Genomic DNA, 26,180 nt, shown 5'->3' with positions numbered 1-26,180 from the left:
TTTCACAATCAAGTGCTAAAGCACTGAAGACATTGTTTTAACACAGAAACAGATGAACAGTGCAGATGCAACATTACAATCAAATTTCTACACACAAATAAAGCACAGGGGAAGAGCCAAAAGTGGTATTTAAGGATGGAGATTGTGACCTAATGTGTATAATTAAGCCACTTGAATTAATTCAGCTCCTTTTGTTCTTTTTACAGAGAAGTGGAAAATCAACAGATAATGGTCCCACACTGAGTAAAGAATTAGGGCATCCCCCCCCCCCCAAAAAATGCTTTGTCTTCATTAAACATAATGAGAAAAAGAGTTACTCTACATGAAGAACTTCAAGTCGTACAAAGTCAAAGCTTTAAGGGAAGACATCTACCCAAAAAAAAACTCAGTTATTTGACCAAAGTGCTGCCTTTTCCAATTTGCTGTGACAAATACAGTAAGGAATGACATATGGTTGGTGTGTCACTTATACCTTATAAGACATAATGCACTGGTTATATTAGTCCAACAAAGTATTTCTAATTATTTCCTTACTTCTAAATATACACTTGGAAAAATGCTTTTTTCCCCCCAAATACCATCTTTTTATACTGCAATAGCAAAATGCAGCAAGGATATTTAAAGTAAAATGGTAAATAAGGTGTTAAATTGAAGGGAAACTGTATGAAGCAAAACCAGAAGTTGATGTTTCTGTCCATATTTATTTTTTTTTGTATCTTGGAGACAAAGTACCAAAGCAGATTCCACACTGGCCTAGCCTCCTAAAAAGAGCTCCAGGTACCACGAGTCATGCCAGGGCTGCTGGAAAGATCATTGTCTTTGGGGACACACAGCTTTATGGTCATCAATCCACCGCATTCACAGAAGTCACCCCAGGCAAAGAATTCATTAATTCCAGGTCAAATAAAGCAGAAATAACCATGTTCAAAAGGCAAATTATCTTGGTTTCCCATTTTTCACATAATGTTGAATAAAAGGAAGAGGAAAAATACACTGATGCAGTGCAGGAGGGAGAAATACACTCCTGCCACATGGTGGTACCTTTATGATCCTCCCTTTCCAAAGCTGAGTCTCTGCTTTGGGAATACAACTTGATATCATTCTGTTTCTTATTAAATTTTATTTCCTGTAATAAAAAAATTGAAGTCAACAGTAACAAAACTTGGTCTTTATCATATCCCTGCTGACCCAATTATCCTTTGAAGACGTACAATCAGTCACTATGGTTATAAATGTTAATGCAATGGAAGGTGTTAATATTAGTCAGGGAAAAAAAAAATCACAAACTCCATTCTAATCCTCATGAAAGCGAATAATAAATAAAAGATCAGAAAATAAAAGTTTGGAGCACATTCCATAGACTGTTTGTCATCAAGCTTCATCCCTGGAGGTTAAGGAAATGCACCCGTATGTCAACATTATCTAAACATTGTTCTGATCACCAACTGATCTTCACCTCTCGGGGTCCTGATCAGGCTCCTGGAAAAGCACGTGTGGGCACAGCACAGATTTTGGTATGTGTAAAAATGCACACACCCTTCCAGAGGTGCTCGAACTATTATTTAACTGTGGAACTTCTCAAAACACAGTGGTCCAGTAGTAACCTTTTGCTATCAACACATTAGATAAAGGGCCAAAATCAAAACAATACAAGTATTCTTCAAAAAAGCCTGGGTAAACATCCTGGAAAAAGCAGCACTCATAATACAGATGTTAAAATAATTGTCTTTTTAATAACAAAATTGTGTTTGCCATAAAAAAAATCTGTAACAGTTGTGATGCATCTATTCCAACGTAAATATATTAACTGTTAACCAAACACTGTTCCCTTGCAGGAAGAATTTCCAACTGATATGTGAAATATATGGGATTATATATTACTACATATATTATACAATATATCTCTTGCTCAATATTTTCTCATTCCACATGTACAGCTAGAACTTAATAACCTTTGTCTAAAAGGTTACTCATCCTCTCCTTTAAATGCACCTCTTCAAGTCCTGACAATTTTTCCAATATAGTATTATTTTTCATTTAAGGCATCTTCTCCAACAAAAACTTGCTGTCTCCCACAACAGAATCCATTTATTCTCCTTTCAGATCTCCTGCTCAGGTTTCTTATGCTAGACATAAGGTCAACAACCCACACAGATCTTTGCTCTCTTCACACTGTGAGGTATACACTGTAGTCTAGAGGCAAAAAACCTGTAGAGAAAATTAGCATATACAGGATGCTGCTCCTTTTCACATTTCCAGCTTGACAGAATATATAAGGCCATCTAAATTTTAAATTATACATCACTTCAATTACAACATCATAGCTTCATCTGAAGCTGGCAATTACGTCCTGTAAAATAAATTAATACTTCACTTCAAGAAGCTGTAGAGAAGTCCAAACCTCTGAAGTGGGCTTTTGTTAAATCATTAAATTAATGCACAGATTTGTCAGCTCTTTTCTCACAAGCTTTGATCAACTCCTTCCATCTTCTCAGTGTGCCTCCACACAGAGCTGTTCAACATGCTACAAACAGCATTATACATGAGTCCTAGAATGTTTCCTGTCAGACACAGGGAGCAGCACTTTGCCCTTCAGCTGTTACAGCATCTTCTCAATGGAGGCTTCATTTTCCACCAGACAGGCCTCAAACTCAAGTGTTTTCTTCTAACTGCTTTGCCTGTCAGACAGAAGAGAAATAATTACTGAAAAATGTTTTACATATCTTCTTTGCCTTGTCCTATTTCATAGCCTAATATTAAAGGTGAAAACCAGAATTCATGGATTTTTTTAAACATTAGAAGTGAAGTGGTATTTGAAAAGCGCAGAAGCTGTTGGGGTTTTTTTCCAGTTCAAGTGAATGCAGTATTACTCTGTATTAGGCATAGAAAGAGTAGAATAGTGCGTGTAGTATAATTAAACTGATTAAGTACAATAATTACAGATAATTAACAAGATAGCATAGAAAGAAAAAAACATAAGAAAACCACATATTCTTTTACTTCTACACTAAGCCTGCTTAATTCTAAGATACCAATTCCTTTCTTATAGAAATCCCCCCCTACCCCTCCCTTTTAAGACTAATTCTTTTGGGAAACCATTCCCAAACTGAGGGGATATACTTTACATTTTCTATTCTATTACTTGTTGATTCAAACAAAAATTTCATTTCCCACTCCAGAAGTTTCATTTAGTGCATATCAACAACAGGAAAACACTTAAAATGGCTTTAACCCAGGAGACTAATGAAGGATAAAACACTCAGATATGTATTAACAGTAGATTATGTTCCACTATAAACATGACAAAAAGGCACAATCCAATATATAAAAAATACATCCAGTTGTTTTCCTGTAAAAGCATAGGAATGTTACTGAAAGTATTGTGGCTGATTATTTCAGACTGTCTTTTTAAAATCTGTTTTCCTTTAAAAGAAACAAAATCATATTCATTTATACATAATGTAAGACCTACAGATGAATGTTGTGGAGCCTTTTCATCCTTAAGAGCCAAGGAATAGATTTAATCTCTACTGAATGCAGGAGAAGGATGGCTCTAAAGACTTCATGTTTGTTAATGCACAGTCTGACCAAGATGCAGGTCAGTCATAGTTCACATAAGATAGAGGGGGAAATAATGCAAAGTTATCAAAAAAAAAAAAGATTTAATTACTCTGCCTCTTCATTTTTAAGCACTTGGTATCTGGGACTCTGTAGGTCATCGATGCTCTCAGCAATTGGTTCATTTAGTGTTTCTGGCAGAAGGAGAGTCAGGAATCCTGCAGACAGTCCAGTGATTCCAAACACCACAAACGGTATAGAAGGACTGAGAGACTTCTGAAATTAAAAACCCAGAGTAAAAACCCAGCATTCTTGCCTGCTCTCAAAAAACACAAACCGCAGTCAAAACCAAAAGACTACAGCTTGTCACTCCAGCAGTTTGTGCAATTATCCATATTCTGGTAGAGGAAAGAAACCCAATAAATGCCATTTCACAGAAACAGCTTCATATGAAAGCTTTGTTTACATGTCTAAGAAAACTCAGATACTGAGTGAGCCTTAGCAGTACCAAAGGCATTACATGGCAACCATTTCACTCAGAGATGAAATACTGACAACATAAAACATTAGACTATTTCCAAAAATGACAAAACACTAGGTATTTTTAAGCATTGTTCACTCATTCTTGAAATCGAGTGAACACTATTTAATTTTTCATAAAATCAATTTTTTTTTCCAAGGAATAGGGGTGGACATGATACCAAAAACAGTAAAGTGCTTTTGAGAGAATTTAATAAATCTGAGTTACATAAAAAGTTGAAAATAATCTTACCATAGATGGCACAAATGGAGCCAAAATGCCCCCAAATCTGCAAGACATGGAGCAAACACCCAAGCCAGCATTTCTGTTTTGAACAAAGGATGCAAAGTTTGTACTTTCTGAATACACAACTGAATCATGCATGAACATGTGGTGGTAGTGTCCGAGTCAACTTATATATATATATATTTTACGTTATCAGTAATCTTGAATTTAAATAAAGTTTTTAAAGACCTCCAGTGGTTACTCCAAAGACTTTCCTCAACTGGGTGCAGGTAAGGTAAAATCACACTCTTTCAAACGCTCCCAAAACCACCCTGTTGTGCAATCAATCCTTCAATCAACCAACAGAGAGGCTTTCCAACCTGCACCCTAAGGCAATTTAATTGGGCATCCCTGAATGGGGAATGATTTCAAAATGCGGCAGGATCTTCAGAGAGAAGATGCTGAATCTTATCTCCAGCTTGAGCTGCAGCAGCCTCTCCTCTGCCACCTCGGGGTGCACAGATGAAAAGTCAGTGTTTACCTCCAAACAGAAAATAACTCTCTGCCAGTGAGAAGCTTGAAAACATCTGGCCAGATGTGTCACTATAGGAGCTGCTGAATTCTGTGCTCCCTCTTCAAAGGAAAGTTAAAAAGTCCTCAGTCTTTAATTTCCTGACCAATTGCAAAAACTCTTCCATCTCTGTATCATTCCTAAATACAGGATTTAACAGCCCTTCAGAGATGGGTGTCAGCACCAGTCACCAGTGAGATGGTAACAAGGTCATGGTGGCTGCTCTCTCTGCATTGCTTGGTTCCTTCCTCTCATTCATCATCATCAGTCTCGCTGCTGAGCAGAGCTGTTCCTGCTCATCTTTTTTCCCCCTCCTGCTCACCCTTTTCCTCCTCCAAAGACAGGAAGACAGTGACAGGATTAAGAACGATGAGGAGAGTGGTGACATCAAGTCCTCTTGGGAAAAAGAAAATAGCAACCCATGTTTCCTCACAGTTAGGCCACATCAACCCAAACCCCACAAGACAAGGCCAAGCACCTCCCTTGCCAACAAAATCCCTGCATGATGGGACACACCAGTCTGTGTGTGAACCATTCCTTTGGAAGCATCCTTCCCACAGATCCCAAGCCTGTCCATGCCCAGAGGTTTGCTGGCTTCTTAACTTTCTGCTGAGAGGGAATATGGTAAAATGTGATCCTAAATGCAAATCGTATCATTGCCATTCCAATGCAAAATGAAAGCAGATATTAAAAGACCCAGGGATAGTTTCCCCACTGTGAAAATAATCAAATAGTTTAATAATTACTGAAAATAAGCAAGAAAAGCTGTCCTAGGCAGTGCAATGGCTTCACTCTGATTTCACCCAAGACACACAAGGATGTCATCATTTTGCAACTACTTTCTCACGAAAAAAAACCCGAGTTTTTACATCTATATTACTGAGCTATGATTACAATTTGTTCCCAAAGATAACCTTCCTCTTTGTCCAAAATGCAACAGCAGTGAAATTTTCTATTTTTAACTTTTTTTCATTCCCCAGCAGGTATTTTAATGACACATCAAAAAGGAAAAAAAAGCCCCAAGCCCAAAGACTCCCCAGCCTGCAGCACTGCCCTGTTTATACCATGAGGTGTATTTGTCACTGCTGCATGTACCAGTTAACTTAAAACAGAGGCCTAACAATCCTCATACTTAAAATAGTAAGTTTAAATACAGAGCAGTAATACTGAAGACGTTTAATTTTTCTGCAAAACATCCTCCTGAAAAACAGAAAAAGGCAAAAAAATAGTTATTCCACCTCCTCTGCCTTTGAATGTACGTCTCATCCCAGGACTGATCCAGGAGCACTACAAAGCTTTGCAGAGACCACCAGGTGGTGCTGATGTTTTGCTTTAAATTTAACACTCACCCGTCACACCACTTCTCTTGCAGAAACTATAATATTTGCAATTAAAAGGACCAGAGACTTATCAAATGTTTTTAAATGTATAAATTGTCACATGCCAGGAATGTTCATATGGTTTAATGTATCAGTTTGTCACATTACTAAACTGGTCTAATAAAGTTACTATTGTTTTTAACTTACATTTTCTCCCCTGGTGGTCTGTGAATTTGCCATACAAAGTACTTTTTTTTTGTCAGAATATTAGTGCAGATTCTCAAATGAAGCAGCACTTTACTTGATTTTTTTTTAATATTCCTCATGAAAATTACTTAGTTTCATACACACAGAGATGCTGCTGTAATTCCTGCTAGGCATGAGCTGTCACATACTTGGCACCAGACATCAACAGGACTTAAGGAGACAGTGTAGCATGAAAACACAGCAAAACAAGCAGAAGCTGATAAATTAAAAACATTTTCAGATTTAATTTTCTTGATTCTTAATTCCTGAAAGGTAGAGGGGACAGGGAAACAAACAAACAAAAATCAAATGTGCTCAAAAAAAAAAAAGGAAAACAAGGAGGGTCTGAAGCTTGGATGGGGAGAATGCAAACAATCTCCCACATCCAACTGCAGTCTGTGTGTCTGGGATGTGCATAGTCAACCTAAACCTGTGCCAAGAACCACAAGCTCAGTATCTACAGTCACTCCACTTCCATCCTCATCAGTGGTACTGCTGAAGCTGCATCCACAGTCCAGCTTTTATGGCTCCCTAACATGGTAATTTATGAACCGTGATATAAAAAAAAAAGCCAATCCAAGGAGTCCCCCAGCTTTTCTGTTTGTTTGTTTCTTCATTTCCCCCCAAAGCCCTCAAAGCCCTGGATTCAAGTGATTTGTGTCACCATCCTAACTAACTACAGCCACATCTACCAGCTGAGACACCTTCCTACTCCACATCACCTTTCAACTTTCCTGCTCTCTCTAAACTGGGCCCAGTTTTTTTGAGTACATTTGCAGTTGCTATTCTTAATCGACTCATGCAATGTGGTTCAAAGTCTGAACACATACTTAGAGCACATCCAGAAAATCACATGGGACCAACATGAGAGTGAGAAGAACAAGACTCTGTATTATGTTTTCCTATCTCAGATTTATCTTGGGACAACAGGAGAGTAACTTCACAGAGAGTTGGTAAGAACTATGAAAAATAAATTAAGGTTTTTAGCTCTACACCATTAATTAAATGGTGTAGAGCAAATGACTGTCATAGAGATACTATTAAAATGGGTTGCATTATAAATATTTAATTAAATAACAAAGATATAGAAAAGAACTTGCTTTCCAGCAGGCAAACTAAGTCATATGGGAGATGTAAGCACACAAAAGGACTGTAACTAGTCCTTACTGCACAGTCTGCATTTATTATTAAGGTAGCACACACTTCCATCACATCATTGTGTTTGGGTTTGCTCCCTGTAATTGTACTCCCAAAAATCAATAGTAGAAATGATAAACACATCACCAAGCACTGCAGCACAAGAAGCTGGTTTTCATGGTTTTGCTCTGGATTCAGACCAAGAGCAAATTTCCCCAAACAGCCTGGAAAAGTGCATTGGTGCAAAATGTGTGACTACTTGGAGAAGCCCTTTCCAGCCCTGGCAAGCTGCCTTACTTACAGAAAGAACTCATACAGTTATTTCAGGTAAAAATAATTACAGATAAATGCTAAAGCACACCTGCAATCCCGAGCATGGAAAACAATTTCATTTACCCAGAAGCTCTGCTAAATTACCTCAGCACTGTTGGGTACAGCTCAGATGTATAAATATACAGGATGTTGAAAGCAGCACTGACCATCATTTTTCCACACAGAGCTAACAAAGTGGGACCCAGGAGGAGACCTTTCAGGAAAGAGAAAACAGGATGTAAGCATGAAGTGTCTCTTTTCTTATTCTTTTTTGACACAAATTTCTAGTCCTCATTTGGAGACTGTCACAAAAAGCAGTGTTTAACCCATACATTTTTCAACTACGAGTACAAAAGCAGTATCTCAGCTCTTCCCAACCAAGCTAGTTTCTTAAGCTAGCTTAAGAAAATTGTATTTAGGACAAAGGAAATCAGATCCTTTTTGTTTGTTTGTTTGGAAACTGTCAAACTATCACATGTCTAAAGGAAGGGCTGCTACTTCCAGCTCTGCAGTCAGAACATCTTCCCAGGTAACTGCGTCCTTTGACAAGCACAGACAACATACCCTTCTTGACTAATTTATTAGATTAAAACCATGAAACTTCATTCACCTCAACAGTTTATTTGCTCCCCAAGGACACCCTGTTGGGACTTAAAATTGTGACAGCTCTGTAATTGGAAAGAACAAATGCTAATGCATTTACTAAGTTTACTAAGAGACAGAGTTTGGTTGGCCAAACTGAAGTGTGCATCTTTTAGAGTCCAAAAGAAACCTGGCTTTCATTAACGTGATTTTGGTTATGGTTATGTTTGCACCATATGTTTTAATAAAAAGAGAATTTAATACTTTTTTAGATGAAAAAAGAACAAGTATTCTGATTAGCTGTATTTCAGGTTCCCTTCCTTAGCACTGAGTTCAGCGTTTTTGATTTGGATCAAATAATGTTCGTTAAGTCATGGGAAACTCTGATTGCTTCTCAGTTGCTTTTCTTTTAGTTTTGCCCATCAGTACTTTCAGTATAATTCATCCAGTCAGATTCTGTTTCAACTGATGAAGAAATTCATCTGTATGTAAACTGAAATCCAGAAACTTGATTTAATTTAAGTGTGATGCATTTTTGCACTAATTCTGTAACTCATGCAAAACAGACGCAACATTTTCACCCAAGTTCTCCTTTTACATGGGAAGAACTGGAATATTACACACAGCTGCCAGATGGAAAGGTGTGAAGCTGGTCCTCCCAGTGCTATTACGTAGATTCACCCTCTGTCAGTCACCTTCATGAATAAAAGTTCATTTGAGCAGGACTTTTGAGACTGAAGGAGTCTTTAAACTTACTTCAGACAAGGTACCCACCATGAAAGGGTCGTTCTCAGCACAAAATACTCAACATTAACTAGAGTTGAGGTAAAATCGATTTAAAGAACTGCAAATTCTCTTTCCTGCTGCAGTGGAAAGCATATCAAGGAAAGCCACAAAAAGGTATTATGCACAAACAGATAAATCTCAATGAAAGCTAAAATCCAGTTACCCCTAGACTGGGAGTCTCCTTTGCTTGCTACAGTATAAAGCAGACACAAAATGCAGATGGTCTTTCTGCTCTACAGCAGCTTTTGAAAGAAAATAGTATTACAGCTCCATTGCCCCTCCACTGCCACTCTCCCTCACCGTCTTCCAGTCTGATACACAAACTAATTGATGAATTTTAAGTGATAAGGAAAGGGGGAGCTGAGGGTTATATCAGTCTTTACATAACCACTGGTAGAATTTTAGTCTCCAATTCAGTACACATCTTTAATATCAGAAATGCTCTTGGCTTATTCCACAGGGGAAATCATTCTGATCAGATTCTCATTCACAAGTTAGCAGAGTTATTTAGAAATCAAGCAAAGGTTACAGACATGAGAGGTGGGTGCCCAACATCTCATTAAAACCTTAAATCCCTTGTAATAAAATCAAGGATCTTATCAATCACTCGGAAGAACAGAGACTTAGACAAATGTAATAGTAATGGGAGGGTCAGACTGGAGCTGCAGCAATCCTTGTTTCATCTGAAGTGACTCATCTTCATCATGCTTGGAACCAAATTTTTTTCTTCTGAACTGACACAGATCACTCTGGGCCAAGAGCCAGCTTTACTCTCACCCCCGTGCCAAGTCAGATGTTTTAATGGGATTAAAGACAAATCAACTGGAAAAGGCAGAAGACTTCCTGTAAATAAGGAACTCTTCAGGTATTACCCTACTGCTTTTCTATCATTTTGTTTTAAAATTCATAAAGAGAAGCACAAAGAGCAAAGTTGTTGGAATAAAGGAAGACACTGCCTCAATAAAAGGAGCAACAAAACGTCTGAGAACTTGAATTAATGGCATATCAGATTATGGGACATTTTCTCTCCGTCTGCTTTTCTTCCTGAGCCTTTTCTCAGATCAATTAGAACTGGATGCCAGACAGCATTTATACCTGTTAAGGATAAACATAGCCTATGGGAGACTACTTTGGGATCACAGAGCTGGTGCTCTCAGTCAGAACACTGTTAAGGCTGAAGTAGTTCTACTGATGGGATGTTAAGGAAAACACAAGCAGAGAGCAGCCACTTCTACTTGTTAATGTCACACAGACCTAAGTTTTCAGTAGCTAAAATAAATACTAGCATAGAAAAAAATGTACTTGGAATGGAAATAAAATTGAAAAGACAAAACTGAACATTTTGTGAATGTCACTGACAATGTCAGAGAAAAACACATCTTTTGAGAACAGAAACACATGTGATGATGCTCCACTGTTACCACGAGCTATCCTCACAACTGCATAACACAGCAATACCCAGCTGATTCTGACAAAGGCAGCAAGCTTCCTGCCATCCCTGTGGCTTCCATACTGCAATTCTGACTTCCATTTCTAATTCTCAAGAACAAAATTATTTTTTAAAGCTTTTTAGTGGCTTTTTAGTGGTGTTTTTTAAGGATGAATTGAACTTCTAATTCTGGAAAACGTTTGTTTTCTATTTCTGTAAATACCACATGCCACCAAAACCACTGTAAAATTAAGCTTGGCACCTCACACTGTCAAGATCCAAACCAAGATTACACTGCACAGTGGTCTAGCTATGAAATCCAGTACTTTAAGGTGAACTGCTTAATAGTGATCAATGAATGCAGGGTCAGTGTCTGAGACAGAATGGGACACCTTGGGTTGGCCTTCAGAGAGCCAAGGGCTTACAGCCAGGCCAACTTAGTCAACTAACACAGTCAAATTATGCCTGTAAGGAGTTAAAAGGAATATAGACAAGCCCCTGTCTCCCTGACCAGCCCCAAAAAGAGAAGAGAGGGGTGTAAATGGATAGGGCACCAGGCCCTCATACACTCGGTCACAAAGTGTCCATCAAGTTGTTCTGTCAGCTTTTATCCCGACTTCTGCTTTGCCAGTAGCACACACTTACCAGCATTTGTTGGCAAAAACATGGTAAACACACAGGCAAGTCCTGCAAATGTCAGAAAACACGTCATGGTTTTACGTCTTCCAGACCTGGAAGGAAAAGAGCACCCGGGTAAAGACGGAAACAAGGCCCTCCAGTGTTTTTCAGTTTGTCTGCAAATTACCAAAGTACTGAAGTACACAGCAGCACAAGTAACAGCTCTAAATCTATTGTACCTTGGTCAGTGCTTCACATCTTGTGGCTTTTTGCCACTGACCTCAGTGAGACCAAAGTATCATTACAAAGACACCAAATGTGCAGGTTACATGAAACCCTGAGGAGCGCTCGGTTGTCAGAATTTTTGGGCTTCAGAAAAAAGCACCGACACAAAGGATGGCCTCCAAGCACACTGAAAAGTACGAAAATACACAGACATGGATCACCCGTGCCTTCCTGAAAATTGAACAGCTCTCACTTCAAAGTTCTCTCAGAAAAGATTAGGTAAAAATGAACAATGCTGAAAACTGCTTTCAACTGCAGTCAGTAGGCACTACAAAACCATGTTATTCTGAATAAAATATGTAAGAGAGATATATAACCTATAGGTACTTAAATAACTAGGCTACTCACTTCTTTCCATAAAGACCAAAAATTTTTAATAACATTAATCATTGAAGAGCTTATCTCCAGAGTAATGTAAGATCTGAACAAAACTAAAAAAGCAAAGACGTAGAAAACTAGTCTCATTTCTGCATCAAGTGCAGAAACTCCTACAGCAGAGTAAATCCCCAAAGAACCAACACTGTTCAGAAGTAGTGAAGTATCTCACTGAGAAAAATGTTAATATTTTTCTAGGGTATCTAAAAATACATGCAGAGAACTAGGAAATAAGTTTTTCTTACCAGGATTTCTCAATGAAAAACATGCAGAGAGGAAATGTTGGAACTTCTACAAGACCAGAAAGAGCCACGTTTAAATAGAGATTTCCTCTTAATTCACCAGCATTTAAAGTTAGTCCATAGTACACAAAGCTGCAGACATACCTAAAAATAACCAGAAAAGTTATATTATTAACAGAACTAGTCTTTAGGACTAAGAAAGCATTCAAAAGGTAAATTATGCCAAGTTATGGATTAGCTATATTGAGGTACATGGTAAGAAGACAACTCTTAGATCCTCCTGGAAGGGAAATAAGGCAATGAGAAAAGCTCCTATTTAATTACAGTAACTTGGTACAGTTGTATCACTTTTCAAGACAGCACCTAATATAAATCTATGCAACCTGTATTTTACCTTGCTCACAATTTTCCTGCACTGAACCTGTGAAATGTAATTTCAGGCTCTTAACTCTTCTTCTTAATCCAGATCTCTGTGGCTGCCTAATCTGTGCAGCCCTTTTCTTCCCAAGGCTGGTTCAAACACACATCCTCTCAGTAATTTCTGCTTCAGCTTCTCATTTCACTCTACGTAAATATTATGTTCTCACCAGATTATTTCTTAGTAGGTTTTGAAGCAGTTTCTAAGTAACATACTGAAAATAAAACACAACAGCAACAATGACAGAACAGCAACCTTGCAACACATCACTTCGCAGGATTATTGTCTACCATCAACCGACACATTTATGGTACATTGATGTTCTGTACTTTTTAAAGATACTACTTTTTAGAGAAAAGGATGAAAATGTTCATTACTTCCTCGTGTCTGATTCACCCCCAACACCTCAGCACCTTGCTGTCACCCACCAGATGTACATCAGAAGGATGGTTCGCCACCGAAGGACCGGCTGTTTCACCAAGTTCAGGATTCCAGGTGCCAACTCATCCTTCCTCAGAGTTCCTGCACTTGGTTTCAATTTTAGATTTAATCTTTCTTTTCCATTACAAAGGGCAATATATTGCAACACGTCTTCAGCTTCTGCTGTTTTCCCTTGGGAGTACAGCCACCGTGGAGATTCTGGGAGCATGCTAACAGGAGGGAACAGAAGAGCAACAATGACAAGTTCATTCACTGCTCTAAAGTCAATCTTACCATTTTGCAAATCAATACTTGGATAAAAATACCAATACAAAATCCAGAGGAACACATTATAGTTGTACTGTTCTGCACATTCAGTTCCAGGCAGCCTGGTGATAATACAGTTAAACCTTACAGATGGATCCCTGGGAGATGCCTGACAATGCACTCAGTCATGTTAGAAAAGTTTACATCTCATTCTTGACTTCTGCTGAACTGACTTCTTAGGCAATGCTACAATAGCATGGCCAAGGAAGCATCTCAAACCTCTACTATTTGAACATCCTGAACAAAACCTGGTTTTCACAAAGTTTATTTCAAGCTTCTCCACTACAGGAAGGGCTCCAAGTTGGAGCAGAGAGAAGGAAAGAAACCTTACTGGGGAATTAATTGTCAGGCTCCAGTACCAGCTCATCACTGCTCATATAAGATTTAAATCTCTTATTCCCACGTATAATCAGAATATCCTGGCTTTCCACAACTTCAGTTCATTATTCCAGCTTTTCTTTTTCCTCTGTGGCAGCTTTTATATGAGCCATAAAATAAGGAATGGAATATTTTTAACTCAACATTTATTTTCTCCAGTACTCTTAACAGATGTATACATCCTACAACCAAACTAAACTTTCATTACTTCAGAGGATCCCAGCATTTTTAGTTTTTGGGGAAGTAATTCTACTCCATCAGAAACAGAACGCTATAGAGGAAAACACATCATGCAGAACTTCCTTCTGCTGCCCGCAGAGTTTGTTTTCCTTGACTACAGGAAGCGAGGTGGGTTTTTTTACTGTATTCTTTAACAGAACTTAATTCAAGAGCAGATCTATCTAAAAAATAATGGAAATCAGAAGAGCTTTTTCCCATCTGTACCGTGTGCTAGACATTCCTGGTATTAATGTGCAGGCAAAATACTACACTATTCTTTTATTTCTTCTACAGCTTTAACTAGTGACCAGGAGTATACAAGGTGCATTACTTGATACATTAAAAGAACATTTTCTAAGAACACAGCCCAGACAAAGCTAGCATCTAATTCCTTAAATACTGATGCATTTTATAATCAATTTTTTGATAATGTCAGTGTGGGAATTCTAAATAGGAGCACCCAAGCACAGCAGCGCTAGGAATAGACACAAGGAACCTCAAAAGCAAGCAGATACACAGCACATCACACTAAAAAGGCAATTCCTAGTGCTCTCACTTAGTTCCCTTTGCATGCTGAGTCTCATGGAGAGGAACTCTACAATCCCTTCCCAAGCTCTGAAGCCCTGCCTTGGCAGAAGGCAGTGTTCCTGTCCCTGGCAGATGCTCCAGTTCACAGCCTCTGGCCGGCCTTCTCTTCCCTTCCCAAGCAGATCTGTAACTGAGTTTCCTTGGACAGCTGGCACACAGCTGCTCTCTGCAGCGCTGGCCACCACAGCTGTAACAACACACAGAAACACAAGCCTGTCTGCTGGGTAACCCCGACTTCCTGCTTCACTTCACACCCCTTCTTCCTGCACAACACAGTTTTAACTCCTGCTTGGCTCACAGAACCCTACAGAAAAGTGTCACCCTCCTTTACACCCCTCTCAAATGGTGACAAGGTTCATTACTGCATTTTTTTTTCTTATCATGAGAATGCACGTGAACCACTTACAAAGAGAGGAGGAGGAAGAAGACTCCGGGAGTGTTCGACACCAAGGCGAGGTAGCGCCACTCTCTGATACAGTAACCCAGCAAAGCAAAAACAGCAATGCCAACTGCAAATGTCACATTAGTTAGTGAACCTGAAAAAACAAGAGCAAGCCAATCACCACGGAAAACCACTGGCAAAAGAGAAAAAATTCTTAAAGCAGAAGCCTGAAATTCCTAAATAAAACAGCAATTTTATGAGCTATCTTTACAGCACTTGTGAACCAGCTGGCTTAAGTGTAACATGGAATCCCAATGAAGAACAGCTTTGTGTAGTGTATGGGAGGGTTGGGGGGTTTTTTCCCCCTTTAAAAAAATAAAAGAGTGGGACATAGGAGAGAGCAAGACATGAACAGGAACTTAGACACTAAAGAGAAAACCTGAGGACAGGAGGGGAAGCATTGGGAGCAAGTGATTTATTTAGGTCTGTTAGGGAAATCTTGAATAGAAGCAGCAGGCTGGAGCAGAAATTGGAAGTTACAGAAGTACGAGGACTGAGCTCAGTACAAAACCAGCTGCCAATCCTGGGGTTTATTACAGCAGATTTCTGATGAACTAACATAAAGAAAAGTGTTTAAAATACGGGGTCAACTGGAACTCCAAAAGCCCAGCAACAAACCTTCTGCAGCCAAACACAGGAGATCCTGTGGCCCCCAGACACTCGGAGCTGAGTCCCACAAAGCCTAGCTCACATCAACATCCCGACAGCTGCTCTGACACAGCTGAGCTGCATCCAGCATCTCCCTCAGTCCCTCCTTCCCAACGCTGAGCACAACTGGAATAGAGCACCTAGAGCAACAAGCAGCAGGAAATGGCCCAGCTTGTCCATCCATCAGGAGGCTGGCCCTGCAGGGAGGAGTCTGGGAAGAGCAGAGAGAGACAACCGGGCAAGAGAGGAGGAAGGGCAGGAGAGAGAGAGAGAAAGCACAAGTCAGAAAAGTGAACTCAGAAGAGGAAAATTCAGTACTTAAAAAAAAAGGTGAAAGGTTATAACTAAACCACAACTGTCTCATACACCCCCAGGAGCTCAGAGAAAAAAGTAAGAAAAACAGCAGAACGAGGCAACTGAATAAATGAGGGAGAGAAATATGCTCATCACAGACACAGAAAGCCAGCATTTGGACTATGTTTTTCCCCATGTTGTGTCTGCCAGAAAGGCGTTACAGCCTGAGCTACTCCAGCTTTGAAACTGACATCCAAGTGTTAAACTTATTTTAAGTCTCAGCATTGGCATATGAGAAAAGGACATTTAAAAATACTGGATGGTCAGCACATTCAGCAGTGGAAAAAACACTGTCCAGGCACCAGCTCATTTTGTGGTTCACAGAGACTTTTCCCAGAATACCTTCCCAAGGTATCACACAGGAGAAGTAGGCAGGATCTGCCAAAACATTTGTTTTCTTTTTTAACGTAATGCAGTGTACAAATTGAGAAATTTTAGGAATTAGTGTATCAATTTGAAAACCTCAGTTTTGCTACTTATCAAACAAACTCAGTCCCATCTCCCTTATTCAGGCACCTTTCCCACAGAAATGAGAACCTGGATGAATCACATCACACTCATCTGATTTATACTACAACTGACTTGACTTTGTACAAACATAAAATGTAAGGCACTGATAGAACAATATGTGTCACAGTAACAATGATTAAATATATCCCAAATCCCACCTGTAAATGACCAAAATGATTTTCCTACATATTCCTGTGTTAGGACAAAAGACACAAGAGCCATTCCACCATTCACGATTCCAACAAAAAACCGTGAAACTGCAAATATGTCATAATTCGGAGCTAAGGCTGTGACATACCCAAAAATGACATCAAAAAAGAGACCTGTAGAGACAGAATAAAATGGAATTAGTACTTCTGCTACACAGCTTGAACTCCAAAACAGAGCAGGGACCACAGTCAGCGACTGACTATAGTGAGTAGACTTTAGTGCTCATGTCTTGCGTTTGGCTTTCTGAAATCACATCATATGAAAATTACAATCATTTTCAAGGCACACACTTGAGGCCTGCAGTGTCAAAGGTGACATTTCCTTCACACAATGTTCTCATTAAACAAAAAGACCCTTTGGTTGCAAAAGGGTCTGGAAAACAGAACACCAGGACAGGAGGAACCCACTCCAAAGATGTTTAGGGAAATCATTCTCACCCTCCAAAACCGGGCAAATTATTTTTCATTTGGAACAATATGGTTGGGCAATGTGTGGAATACTGCGCTCCAGTAGTGATAACCAGGGTAAAACCAGGTTCTTTTTCATCTGACATCGACATTCTGTGACCTCTGTGTTGCTCAGCACACTCATATTGACAATTTCAGTGCTGCTCCACTCTGGGTGACAAGCTGACACAGATCACTGACAGAGCAGGGGACCCACGAGCAGCCTCTGAGCAGGGTGGGCCAGGGGCAGGGAAGAAAAGAGATGTTATCCATGTAGAATGCTGAAGAAAAATCTTTTAACACTCCTACCTGAGATATACACTGGTTTCCTGCCCAGTTTATCTGACAAAGGGCCAAATGTGATATTTCCAATGAGCAGTCCAGCAAAAAACAGGGATGATGCAAGGCTTACTTTGTAGGCTTCTCGGTCAATTAGGTACCACTGCCAAAAAAAAATAATATCCTTATTAGAAGTATGAACACCAAGTTGCTGCTTTCCTCAAAAACAATGAAAAATCTATCAAAATTCTTCACTTGCCATTTCCCACTTGTTGTTTTATATCCCATTAAAGTTTTATTCAAAGCTTGATAGGTAAGCCCACAGTAGCCATGTTTTTGCCTCCCCAACAGACCCTAACATCTCTCCCTCAGGAAATTTCAATGTAATATATTAAAATCTTTCAACTTAGTAAGTGCAAATAGTTGCACCCCAATTCCCAAGCTTTGGCCAGGCAGCTTACCTTAGGTTATTAAAACAAGGAGAGTCTGAACTGTTAACAGCTTATCCAGCACTGAACCAACTCAGCTGTTTCAAAGCACAGATATTAAAAATCCTTCCTTAGCAAGAATAATGCACGTTCAGTGCTGCAGTACTCAGGGAGTTAATGCTGTGCAGCTGTGCTTCCGGATCCTGGTGATCCCTGGTGCCCTTCCCCACCATACACATGCTGAACCCTCGAAGGCAATCGGGAAGGGATTACGGAAAAATGTCCTTGTTTCATAAAAATGCCAAGAACTACTTACAGACTACTCACTGGTGTTTCAGTATCTCACTGCACACGTGCATTTATAGCCAAGCCAAAGTTAGAAATGCATCATGGGTTTCTTCACAAAGTGTACTTTCTGCCTCATCCAAAAGCTAAACTGAGGTAGCGCGGTCAAAAATTATCAGAAGAGAAGAAAATGAGCTCAGAGTGGGTTGAAATCAGAATGAAACACTATTTCCTGCTGGGGCAAGGCACACAGAGAGCTTGTGCAGGCCCTGTACTACAGACAGGGAGAGTCAACACTCACAGAAACACACTGCTGGACTTAGAAACACTGCTGACCCCACCAGCCTGGGAAAGAATCAGAAAATCCTAAGTCGTTTTCCAGGAAAGGAAATAAACTAATTCAACGCAAAGCTTTACCCAGAGAACTATTTCATCATTATTTGAGTATTTCAAGTAATTCCCAGTGTATTTACTGGAAAATTTATTTCCAAAAAAGCAGATGAGTGTCACACTGGATAAAGATGTAGCCCCAAAACTTATGGTTTCTTAACTTTCTGAGGAGACTTCAACAATGAAACACCCCTGGGCACAAACCCTCAGGAAAATTAAAGAATAACAATATCACTGCATGTGTTCTCCAAGGCACAGAGCACTCCTTCTCCACTCTAGCACGCCACACCACACAGATTTCAAACTCCCAGTTCTTGCCTGCAGAGTATTTCAGGTTGATACAAGAGACCACACAACTTTATGCTCCTGGATATGGTTGCAAAAATCCACTTCTCAAGAGTAAGGGACCATTTCTACACCAAATGTAGAAGTTCCTGAACTCACTGTCCAATCCTGAACTCACCTTCCTAAGCACCATCACTTGTTAAAGCAGGGGACTGAGTTGATGCCGGAGCAAGAAGCAATTCTAACAACTGTATTTTTCATAAACTAAGCCTGAGCTATTATTTATGAATTCTTAGTTATGCCAAAATTAATTACAACAATTAGTTCCTGAAGCAGAAGTCAAGAGCTGCTCTGGAGGTTTTTTGAGAACAGTTCCCCTGGATAACCAGAACAGAACAGAGAATATTTAATCTCCACAAAGTTTAATCTCCAATGCCAAAATAAAGAAAATAAACTTTACAGAAGCAGCTTCCTTTCTCAGGGCAGAACCAGGAAAGATTGCTTTTGCAAACTGTTCCTTGTGCTGCTCGGTGGATGCATGTTTGTATTTTAACAAGTCTAATGTAACGAGCTGTGAAGAATGTAACTTTTAAAAGAATGCATCCATGTATTTTATTTGCACAAAGAGAACTTGTTAAATATTTTTCAAAATGAACTATAGCTCGCCAACAAAAGCGTTGCCAATTTTGCTCTCACCAAAACAGACATCCTCTCAGCTCTTTATATCCACATGGAAGTGTGATTTACTCACTAGACCCTTAGCGGCAAAATGCTGGTCAGCATCTAAAGATTCCATAAGAAGACTGTTAACAATACAGTTTTAAAAAATCTTAAAGTTACCAAAACACATGGGAACATAAATCTGTTTTGATGAATCTTGGGAATTACCACATATTTTGAAAATAGGGACACTGCCTCCTACATTTAGAAACACAGTCTTAGTTAAAATTTGTTGATTTCTGGTTATAAATTAAGCACTACCCCACATCAGGCATCCTGCTGAAAGTCTGGAACTGAAGGGCGATCTTGCTAATCAAAAAAATCTGTTTCTGACAGAGGATATGATCCAATATTGCATCATTCCTCCAATGTCTAGTCACTACATTTCTCCAAGGTAAACATTGCACAGTCACACTTGAGATAACAGGAAGGCAGTAAAATTTGGCACCAGCTACACCAAGTGCTAACCTGTCTTATAGGAGTTTACTGAGAACTGCTCCAAGAATTCCATCAGCAGAACTCCAGCAGTTCAGGCCACCACTCCAGCCACCCACACAGCCTGTTTTCTGGCACTGGCAGCACTGCTCAGGTCACTCGTGCCTGTCTGAGGGATTACAGCCCAGGGACCAGGGAAAAGCAAGCAGAGCCTCTTGCCCGGAATTCATAAAGCATAAGGATGAAGAATAAAGCTTCTGTCCCCCTCAGCAAACTTCAATCTGTTCCATCTCCCGCTCTCACCACACATTAAAATATCCAGATGTGTGGTGCACAAGTTCCATTTTCATATTGGTTTCATCTTCTGTAAGGAACCAATGTAACTCATGGCCAAGCTTACATGCACAGCAGATTGTGCAGGCACGACAGACTGAACATCTCTCAGCACTCAACAGACATTAGGAGGAGCTCATCCTCAATTCCAGTTATAAACTGTAATGAAATGATCATTCTTCATTAATAATGACTTTCTAAAACAGCTGAAGGTAAAACTGAAAATAAGTAACATACGGAAAGTTCGACCTAAATTAATAAGTATTAGATTTACACTAGGAAAACTAAACTAATAATTCAGTCACATACTTTCCGATTTAAAAATAATAATAAAGTCAAAGAGCCAAATGGTGGATTCTAAAGATTTTTAGTAGCATAAGCCATACATTACACTAAGCCCTGCTTGGCTTTTCCACATGCCATGTCCTGCACCAGTGGCACAAATCCCAAGAAGAGAAGAACTGATGACACTGAAGGAAGTACTCGCCTCAGTGACGATGGATGTGAAGTTGCTGGCAAAATGGATGTGCTTGGCAAGCTCAGCTCTGCTCGCTGGAATTCCCTCCTGGTCTATGTGGTACCTGGGCACAGCTCCCACGAGCACAATAAGCATCGACTGGCAAGCCACGTATACCTTAAAATACAACACAATCAATCACTGACCCTGAACAATCCCAAAGAGACCTGATGGAATATTGCAGGCTTTTCATTAAACTAACAATTAACAATTCGCCAAAGAAAGCATCCCAAAGAAAACACAGTCAGTCTACTGTGTCTAAATCCCCAGATGTGACCATGAAGGCTGTTGGGAGCAGCAAGTACCACCCAGAGAGGCTGGTGCACTTCCAGTGGAAGATTCATCTTCACACCCTCCTTCCTGGTGTGGAGTTGTTCGTTTTGTTCTTGCAGATTTTAGCCAGACATAGGAAAGGAAGATATTAAAAACTTCATTATATTTTCATAGGTGAGATTTAATACTCACTTTTTTAATACATAAAAGTTTTACTTGAATGAGTATATTTATTCATTGAGATGGGCTTCAAGACGTTTTGAATGTCTTCCAGGCTTTGCACATGATTTTATTTTTTCTAACTTAAAATAACATTATCCCTAAGCATATCCACATATTAGTGATTTTCAGCATGTCACCACTAATGGAAAAGTTTTGACTCCAGAATGGCTCCCTTCATTGGGCCACAAGTCTTCAGATGGTGCGTTCGGCTGGATGTTGTTTTAATGGGCCATCTAATCCTGTGCTTACCTTGGACACTCTTGCAGAAACAAGTTACAAAGAAAACCATCAATCAGCACAGTCTCCCTTCCTCCCAGTCGTGTTTAATTCAAAACGCAAAACTGCACTAACAGGAGGAAGCGAGAGAAAGCTAACGGAGCGAAACAGATAAATATTTGCATGCTGGGGCGTGGGTACTATTTAAAGACAGCACTCTGCATACCACTTTCAGAAGAGATTAAAATAGGAAAAAAGAAACAGAAAGAAAGTGCTGTAGTTAGACTCCATTTCCCTCATCAGCAGAAGCATAAAAGGTGCTCTTTAAAAAGCAAGCAAGATAAGAAGATGCGCACAGGAATAAGGAAAACACATCATGAACTTTGACAAGTTAAGCACGCAAGGCAGCACTGAGGTAAGAGAGAGGTTTGACAGGCTCCTTGGAAAAGCACCAAATCCGGTTTGGAACGCCCACGAATCCAAGCGGGGCTGCAAGAGGATGTTTGCCGGCACAGAACGGCGAGGGGAGGGAGGGCTCCTCCCCAGGAGCAGCGGAGCAGCGGCCGGGACCGGGACGGTCCTCAGAGGCGGAGTTGCTGTGGGGGGACACGGACCCCCAGGCTCCCGCCGGGAAAGCGTTTCCCGGCGGGATTCCCGAGCCCCCTGCAGCCCGAGAGCGGGGCGGGGATGTCCCGGCAGCGGCACCGCCGTGCCCGCGATGCTGCCCGGGCTGTGCGAACAGAAACCAAAAGCAGCGCCCGGGGGTCCCGCCGTGCCCTCACCTGCAGCAACACCAGCAGGGCCGTGAGGCGCCGCTGCCCGCGCCCGAATGGCCCCGCCGCCGCCAGCGCCTCCTCCACATCCAGCCCCAGCTCCAGCTCCAGCCCCGCCGCCATGGCCCGCCCGCAGCGGCGCCCAGCCGGGCTAAGCCGAGCCCAGCCGAGCCGAGCTCCGCCCCGGCCGTAAAGCCTCACCCGCTGCCGGCGCGGGGGCAGGACCGGCCGCGGCCCAGCGAGGACTGTCGGGGGGGTTTGGAACGAGAGCTCCGCCACAGCCGCAGAACGGGGCGGGCGGAGCGCGGGGCATCCGCGCCAGGCGGTGGGGAAAAGCCTCCCCACGCTGCAGGAAGAAAAGGCTGCCAAGGCAGGAGGTGGGTCCAGGCAGGATGCTCCGAGATATGGCCACATCTCCTCTCCAGCAAACAGGCAGTCACGGGGTGCTGCGGGAGACACCCCGGAGGAGAGCAGAACAGCCCGGCAGTTGTTCCAGAGCTGTCTGAAAACGGGAGCGGCTCTCCCTCTTTCACAGCCTGGATTTTAAGAGAAGCAGTGTTTTTCATCAGGATTTCATCTAGACTAGATAATTGCAGGCTGCTACCAAAGGTTAACTTTGCTCAGTACCCTTTTCCCCGTGCTGCTGTCTCTGGTCATGTGGTAATTCGGCACCTACTGAACTAGGAGGCTGCCCTGCCAATTCAATTAACAACGTGAACTACCATAAATGCTCTCTTCACCCTGTGGCTTTCATCTAGTTTGCAGGGTGACACCAAAAAGCTCCACACCCTATAGACAGCAGGAGAGCAGGAGAAACTCCTTTCAAGTTGGCAAGTCTAGTATTAAGAATAGAGACATTAACTATCATTAATTAAGGTGTTTGACAAAAGCACAGTGACCAGCCTTGTTTGGTGCAATTTCTTCAAGACTCTAACACACAGTTACATTTGCATTTTTCCTACCATTACATTTGAAGGTGCAGCTTTTACTATTACACTAACTTTGTACAGGGTTTTAGTTTTGCTTTGGGGTTTTAAGTCTTTCTCCTCGGCCCGATCAAGAAATGCTTTGAAGCAGTAAGTTAGGATGACCTCCCCTTAGTATTCTTATTCCAGGAGAACTAAAATTAGTAGAAAGATTGGCTGTCACAGCACAGCTCCCCGAGGAAGCAGCAGGTGCCGTGCAACAGAATGAGTTTGTTGCCCAGGAACAGCTGAGGGTCAAAGTGCTGCTTACCTTGGAACTGGGACAGCCTGGAAAAAAGGAAGTTTCTAAATAATTTCTAAGCTTCCTCATCCACATAGTCACTGTACATTGGCAGACAGCAGTGAAATCCTGCGTTTTGAGGTCCTTGTAGTCTCTGCTCCAGCTGCTTTTGTGATTCCTGCCCTAATTCAGACAGAGCAATCTGTCACTGAACCTTGGCAAAGGCGGGCAGACATAAGACAGGCTCCTGTTCCATTCCTGAATACAGCTACAGAAAGGACAACAGTAATTTTGGAACTCTACTGATTTTACAAGACCTATTTGGTTTCCCCTCATATTCCAACATCTGTTTTCTCATGTTAGTGTGGAGAACACACAATGCCCAAGGACTCTGATATGGTTTGAAGCTGGCTCCCTGCCAAGTCTCCAAACCTTACCACCAGAAGTCCCCCCCCCCAAAAAAAAAACCTCAGGGAGAAGAGGGAGGAAAAAAAACTAAGAAAACCCGAAACAAGAGAGAGACAACCAAAGTGAGATATATAAATATATTTACACTTATATACAATTAAAATATACAATTTCACAAGGGAAAGGGAAGGGGGAAGGGAAAGGGAATAAAACTAAAATAAAATATATATATCTCCCAATTAGTGACCCAATATCTAACAACTAAAAGAGTTAGCAAAGAAAATAGCTCACTACTCTCCTGGGACAACCGAGAGTCGCTCCGGAACGATCGCTGGCAACCTCTGTCTCCCAAGGTCGGCAAGGCCCAACCAGGCCTCGCTCCCCAACCCGGCAGACTCAACAGCAGGGAACCTGCACCTCCAAGCCACCGGAAGGAAAGAGAGCGAAGGCCTCTCCTCCTTTCTTCTTATAATCTGGTTTATGTAAAAATCGTAGGGAATACTGGGTAAATCTGGACCCTTCCTTGGTTACAAACTGGTCACCAAGGAAGGCCTAGCCCAAACCACCACAGACTCAAAAAAAAGAGCCCAAAAAAACCTGTCCCCATTGCTGCTGCATCTGCTTCACCTTTAACATTTCAGCCTAAGACACACATACCAGCACTGTTTTAGAATCATCAGGTAATGATTCCCTGAGTGGGTCTCACCAACATCATGTTACACAGCGGGACAGGGTTTCAGCCCACATTCAGGAATGTTCCTGCTACCTGCTAAACATCAGCTGAACAAATGAAGGAGAAAAGGTCAGCATTGTTTTCTGACATCCACAATTTTTTGCCAGGGGGTTTGTACTGCATGAACTGCTCTGACATCAGGAACTGAATCACTGCAAGGTCCCTTACAGTCAGATGAATTTTCATAATGCTTATATTTATTGCCACTGTCTCTCAAATCTTTCTCCTCAATTAACATTATTAAGCAATTCTTTCCTTTGAGGCAGTAAGTCAGGAGCCTTGCAAACAAGGTCCAGAGAACATGGTCACTGAGGTTTTGGATTGGGTTTTGGGAGGAGTGTTAACAGCTTATTTGAGCTGTTTGAGAAGGACACCTTCCTTCTCTGGGTCACCACAGGAACTCTGCCTAGGAAATACAAACTCAAATCAGTTTGCTGTCCAGCAGTTCCCCAGGAAGGTGTATCCTTTGGGACAGGAAACATCTCAATTTGAGTTTACTCTGAACCAAACATCTCAAACAGGTAACATTGTACCATTTTCAAGTTGCCTTTCCCAGGGTAAGTTCCATTTCAGTGTAAATCAGCTTCAGGTTCCATGGCAGAACCCCCAAGGCAGGTCAGTCACCCTTCAAAGAGTTTTAAAAGCCTCTCCAAAGTTCAGATGGGTTGTTTTGGTGCTGGAACCATTATGATAAACAACAGAACACAGATCACATACTGACTGGTTTGTTAATCGTAATTCAGGTAATAAAACATCCATTGCATCCTGCTCAAAGCAGCATTTATTAAAGAGAGCATCAAGATAAGTCAATGCATAACAAAGCCTTCCCTCCTACAAATATGTAAACAAGTTGTCAGCAAGTTATTATTACAATATAAAAATTAAAGCTTACATTGCATTTTTTAAAGCTACTAACTTCAGTCCAAATGTAGACAGTCTCTGGTCTATAGCATTTAAAAAATACAAGTTCTTGAAAAATGTTAAAGTATTGCCTTTGCACATACACATCTTTGTAGAAAAATACTTAAAAATACCAACTTCCCATTAATAAAAGCAACACCAAAAATAAAACACATTATTGTCATGAAGAGAGTTTTAAATGCATCCAGCATTTTCTTCACCATTCTGTTTTATCAAATTATCTTCTGTTCACTTAAAATTCATTATAGTTTGTAAAATGCATCTTGGATATTAATCAGTTACTTTCATATACCAAAGAAATTCACAATATTGGCAATTACATTGTAATCAGAGTCTGGTCTAAGCTTATTTGCAGCTGAGGCCATCAATTTAATCCTCATCTCAAACATGGGTATTTGAACATGTCCAGTAGGCTCTTGCTCAGAACTGACTCAGAACTCTGAGTCAGTTCACATATATTTTGGAAAGGCTTGAAACCTTGATATGATTTAAACAGAAACACATATTCTCTTTTAAAGCACCTTTAACCTCTGTGTAAGTTTTGTTTAACTACATTAGCAGTCCTGTTGGTGGCTGTCAATTCTCAGGAAA

At 40.8% G+C, this 26,180-nt stretch overlaps 1 protein-coding gene across 4 annotated transcripts; it reads right to left on the bottom strand.

Moving 5' to 3' along the window:
- Positions 1-1,713: 1,713 nt before the first annotated feature.
- LOC113996322 (solute carrier family 22 member 15-like) lies at positions 1,714-22,459 on the bottom strand. Of its 4 annotated transcripts, none has more exons than XM_027737298.2 (12): positions 22,331-22,459; positions 20,808-20,954; positions 17,475-17,607; positions 16,668-16,832; positions 14,962-15,091; positions 13,052-13,273; positions 12,209-12,349; positions 11,331-11,416; positions 7,994-8,102; positions 4,331-4,403; positions 3,671-3,834; positions 1,714-2,678 (listed from the first exon to the last, which is right to left on the bottom strand). In XM_027737298.2, the coding sequence occupies exons 1-12, from the start codon at positions 22,442-22,444 to the stop codon at positions 2,666-2,668; spliced, it is 1,497 nt and encodes a 498-aa protein (XP_027593099.2). In that variant the 5' UTR covers positions 22,445-22,459; the 3' UTR covers positions 1,714-2,665. The 4 variants fall into 4 exon arrangements, with proteins under 4 accessions (XP_027593099.2, XP_039241071.1, XP_039241072.1 ...); XM_039385137.1 differs by lacking the exon at positions 22,331-22,459 and adding an exon at positions 21,582-21,599; XM_039385138.1 differs by lacking the exon at positions 20,808-20,954.
- Between the last annotated feature and the right edge of the window lie 3,721 nt (positions 22,460-26,180).

This window comes from Pipra filicauda, unplaced genomic scaffold (genome assembly GCF_003945595.2).
Source record: "Pipra filicauda isolate LSUMZ 115617 unplaced genomic scaffold, ASM394559v2 scaffold398_size834171_pilon, whole genome shotgun sequence".
NCBI lineage: Eukaryota > Metazoa > Chordata > Aves > Passeriformes > Pipridae > Pipra > Pipra filicauda.
The sequence above is the reverse complement of the archived record's forward strand: the minus strand, read 5'-3'. Positions and strand labels throughout refer to the sequence as shown.

What these genes read in the sequence shown, in the direction of transcription:
- LOC113996322 (XM_027737298.2), bottom strand. Translation starts at nt 22,444, where the DNA reads ATGGCGGCGGGGCTGGAGCTGGAGCTGGGGCTGGATGTGGAGGAGGCG. An exon ending in CCCTGCTGGTGTTGCTGCAG is followed by an intron (nt 20,955 to 22,330) that starts GTGAGGGCACGG and finishes TTGTATTTTAAG; the next exon opens with GTATACGTGGCTTGCCAGTC. An exon ending in CTGTACCCAACAGTGCTGAG is followed by an intron (nt 4,404 to 7,993) that starts GTAATTTAGCAG and finishes TGTTCAAAACAG; the next exon opens with AAATGCTGGCTTGGGTGTTT.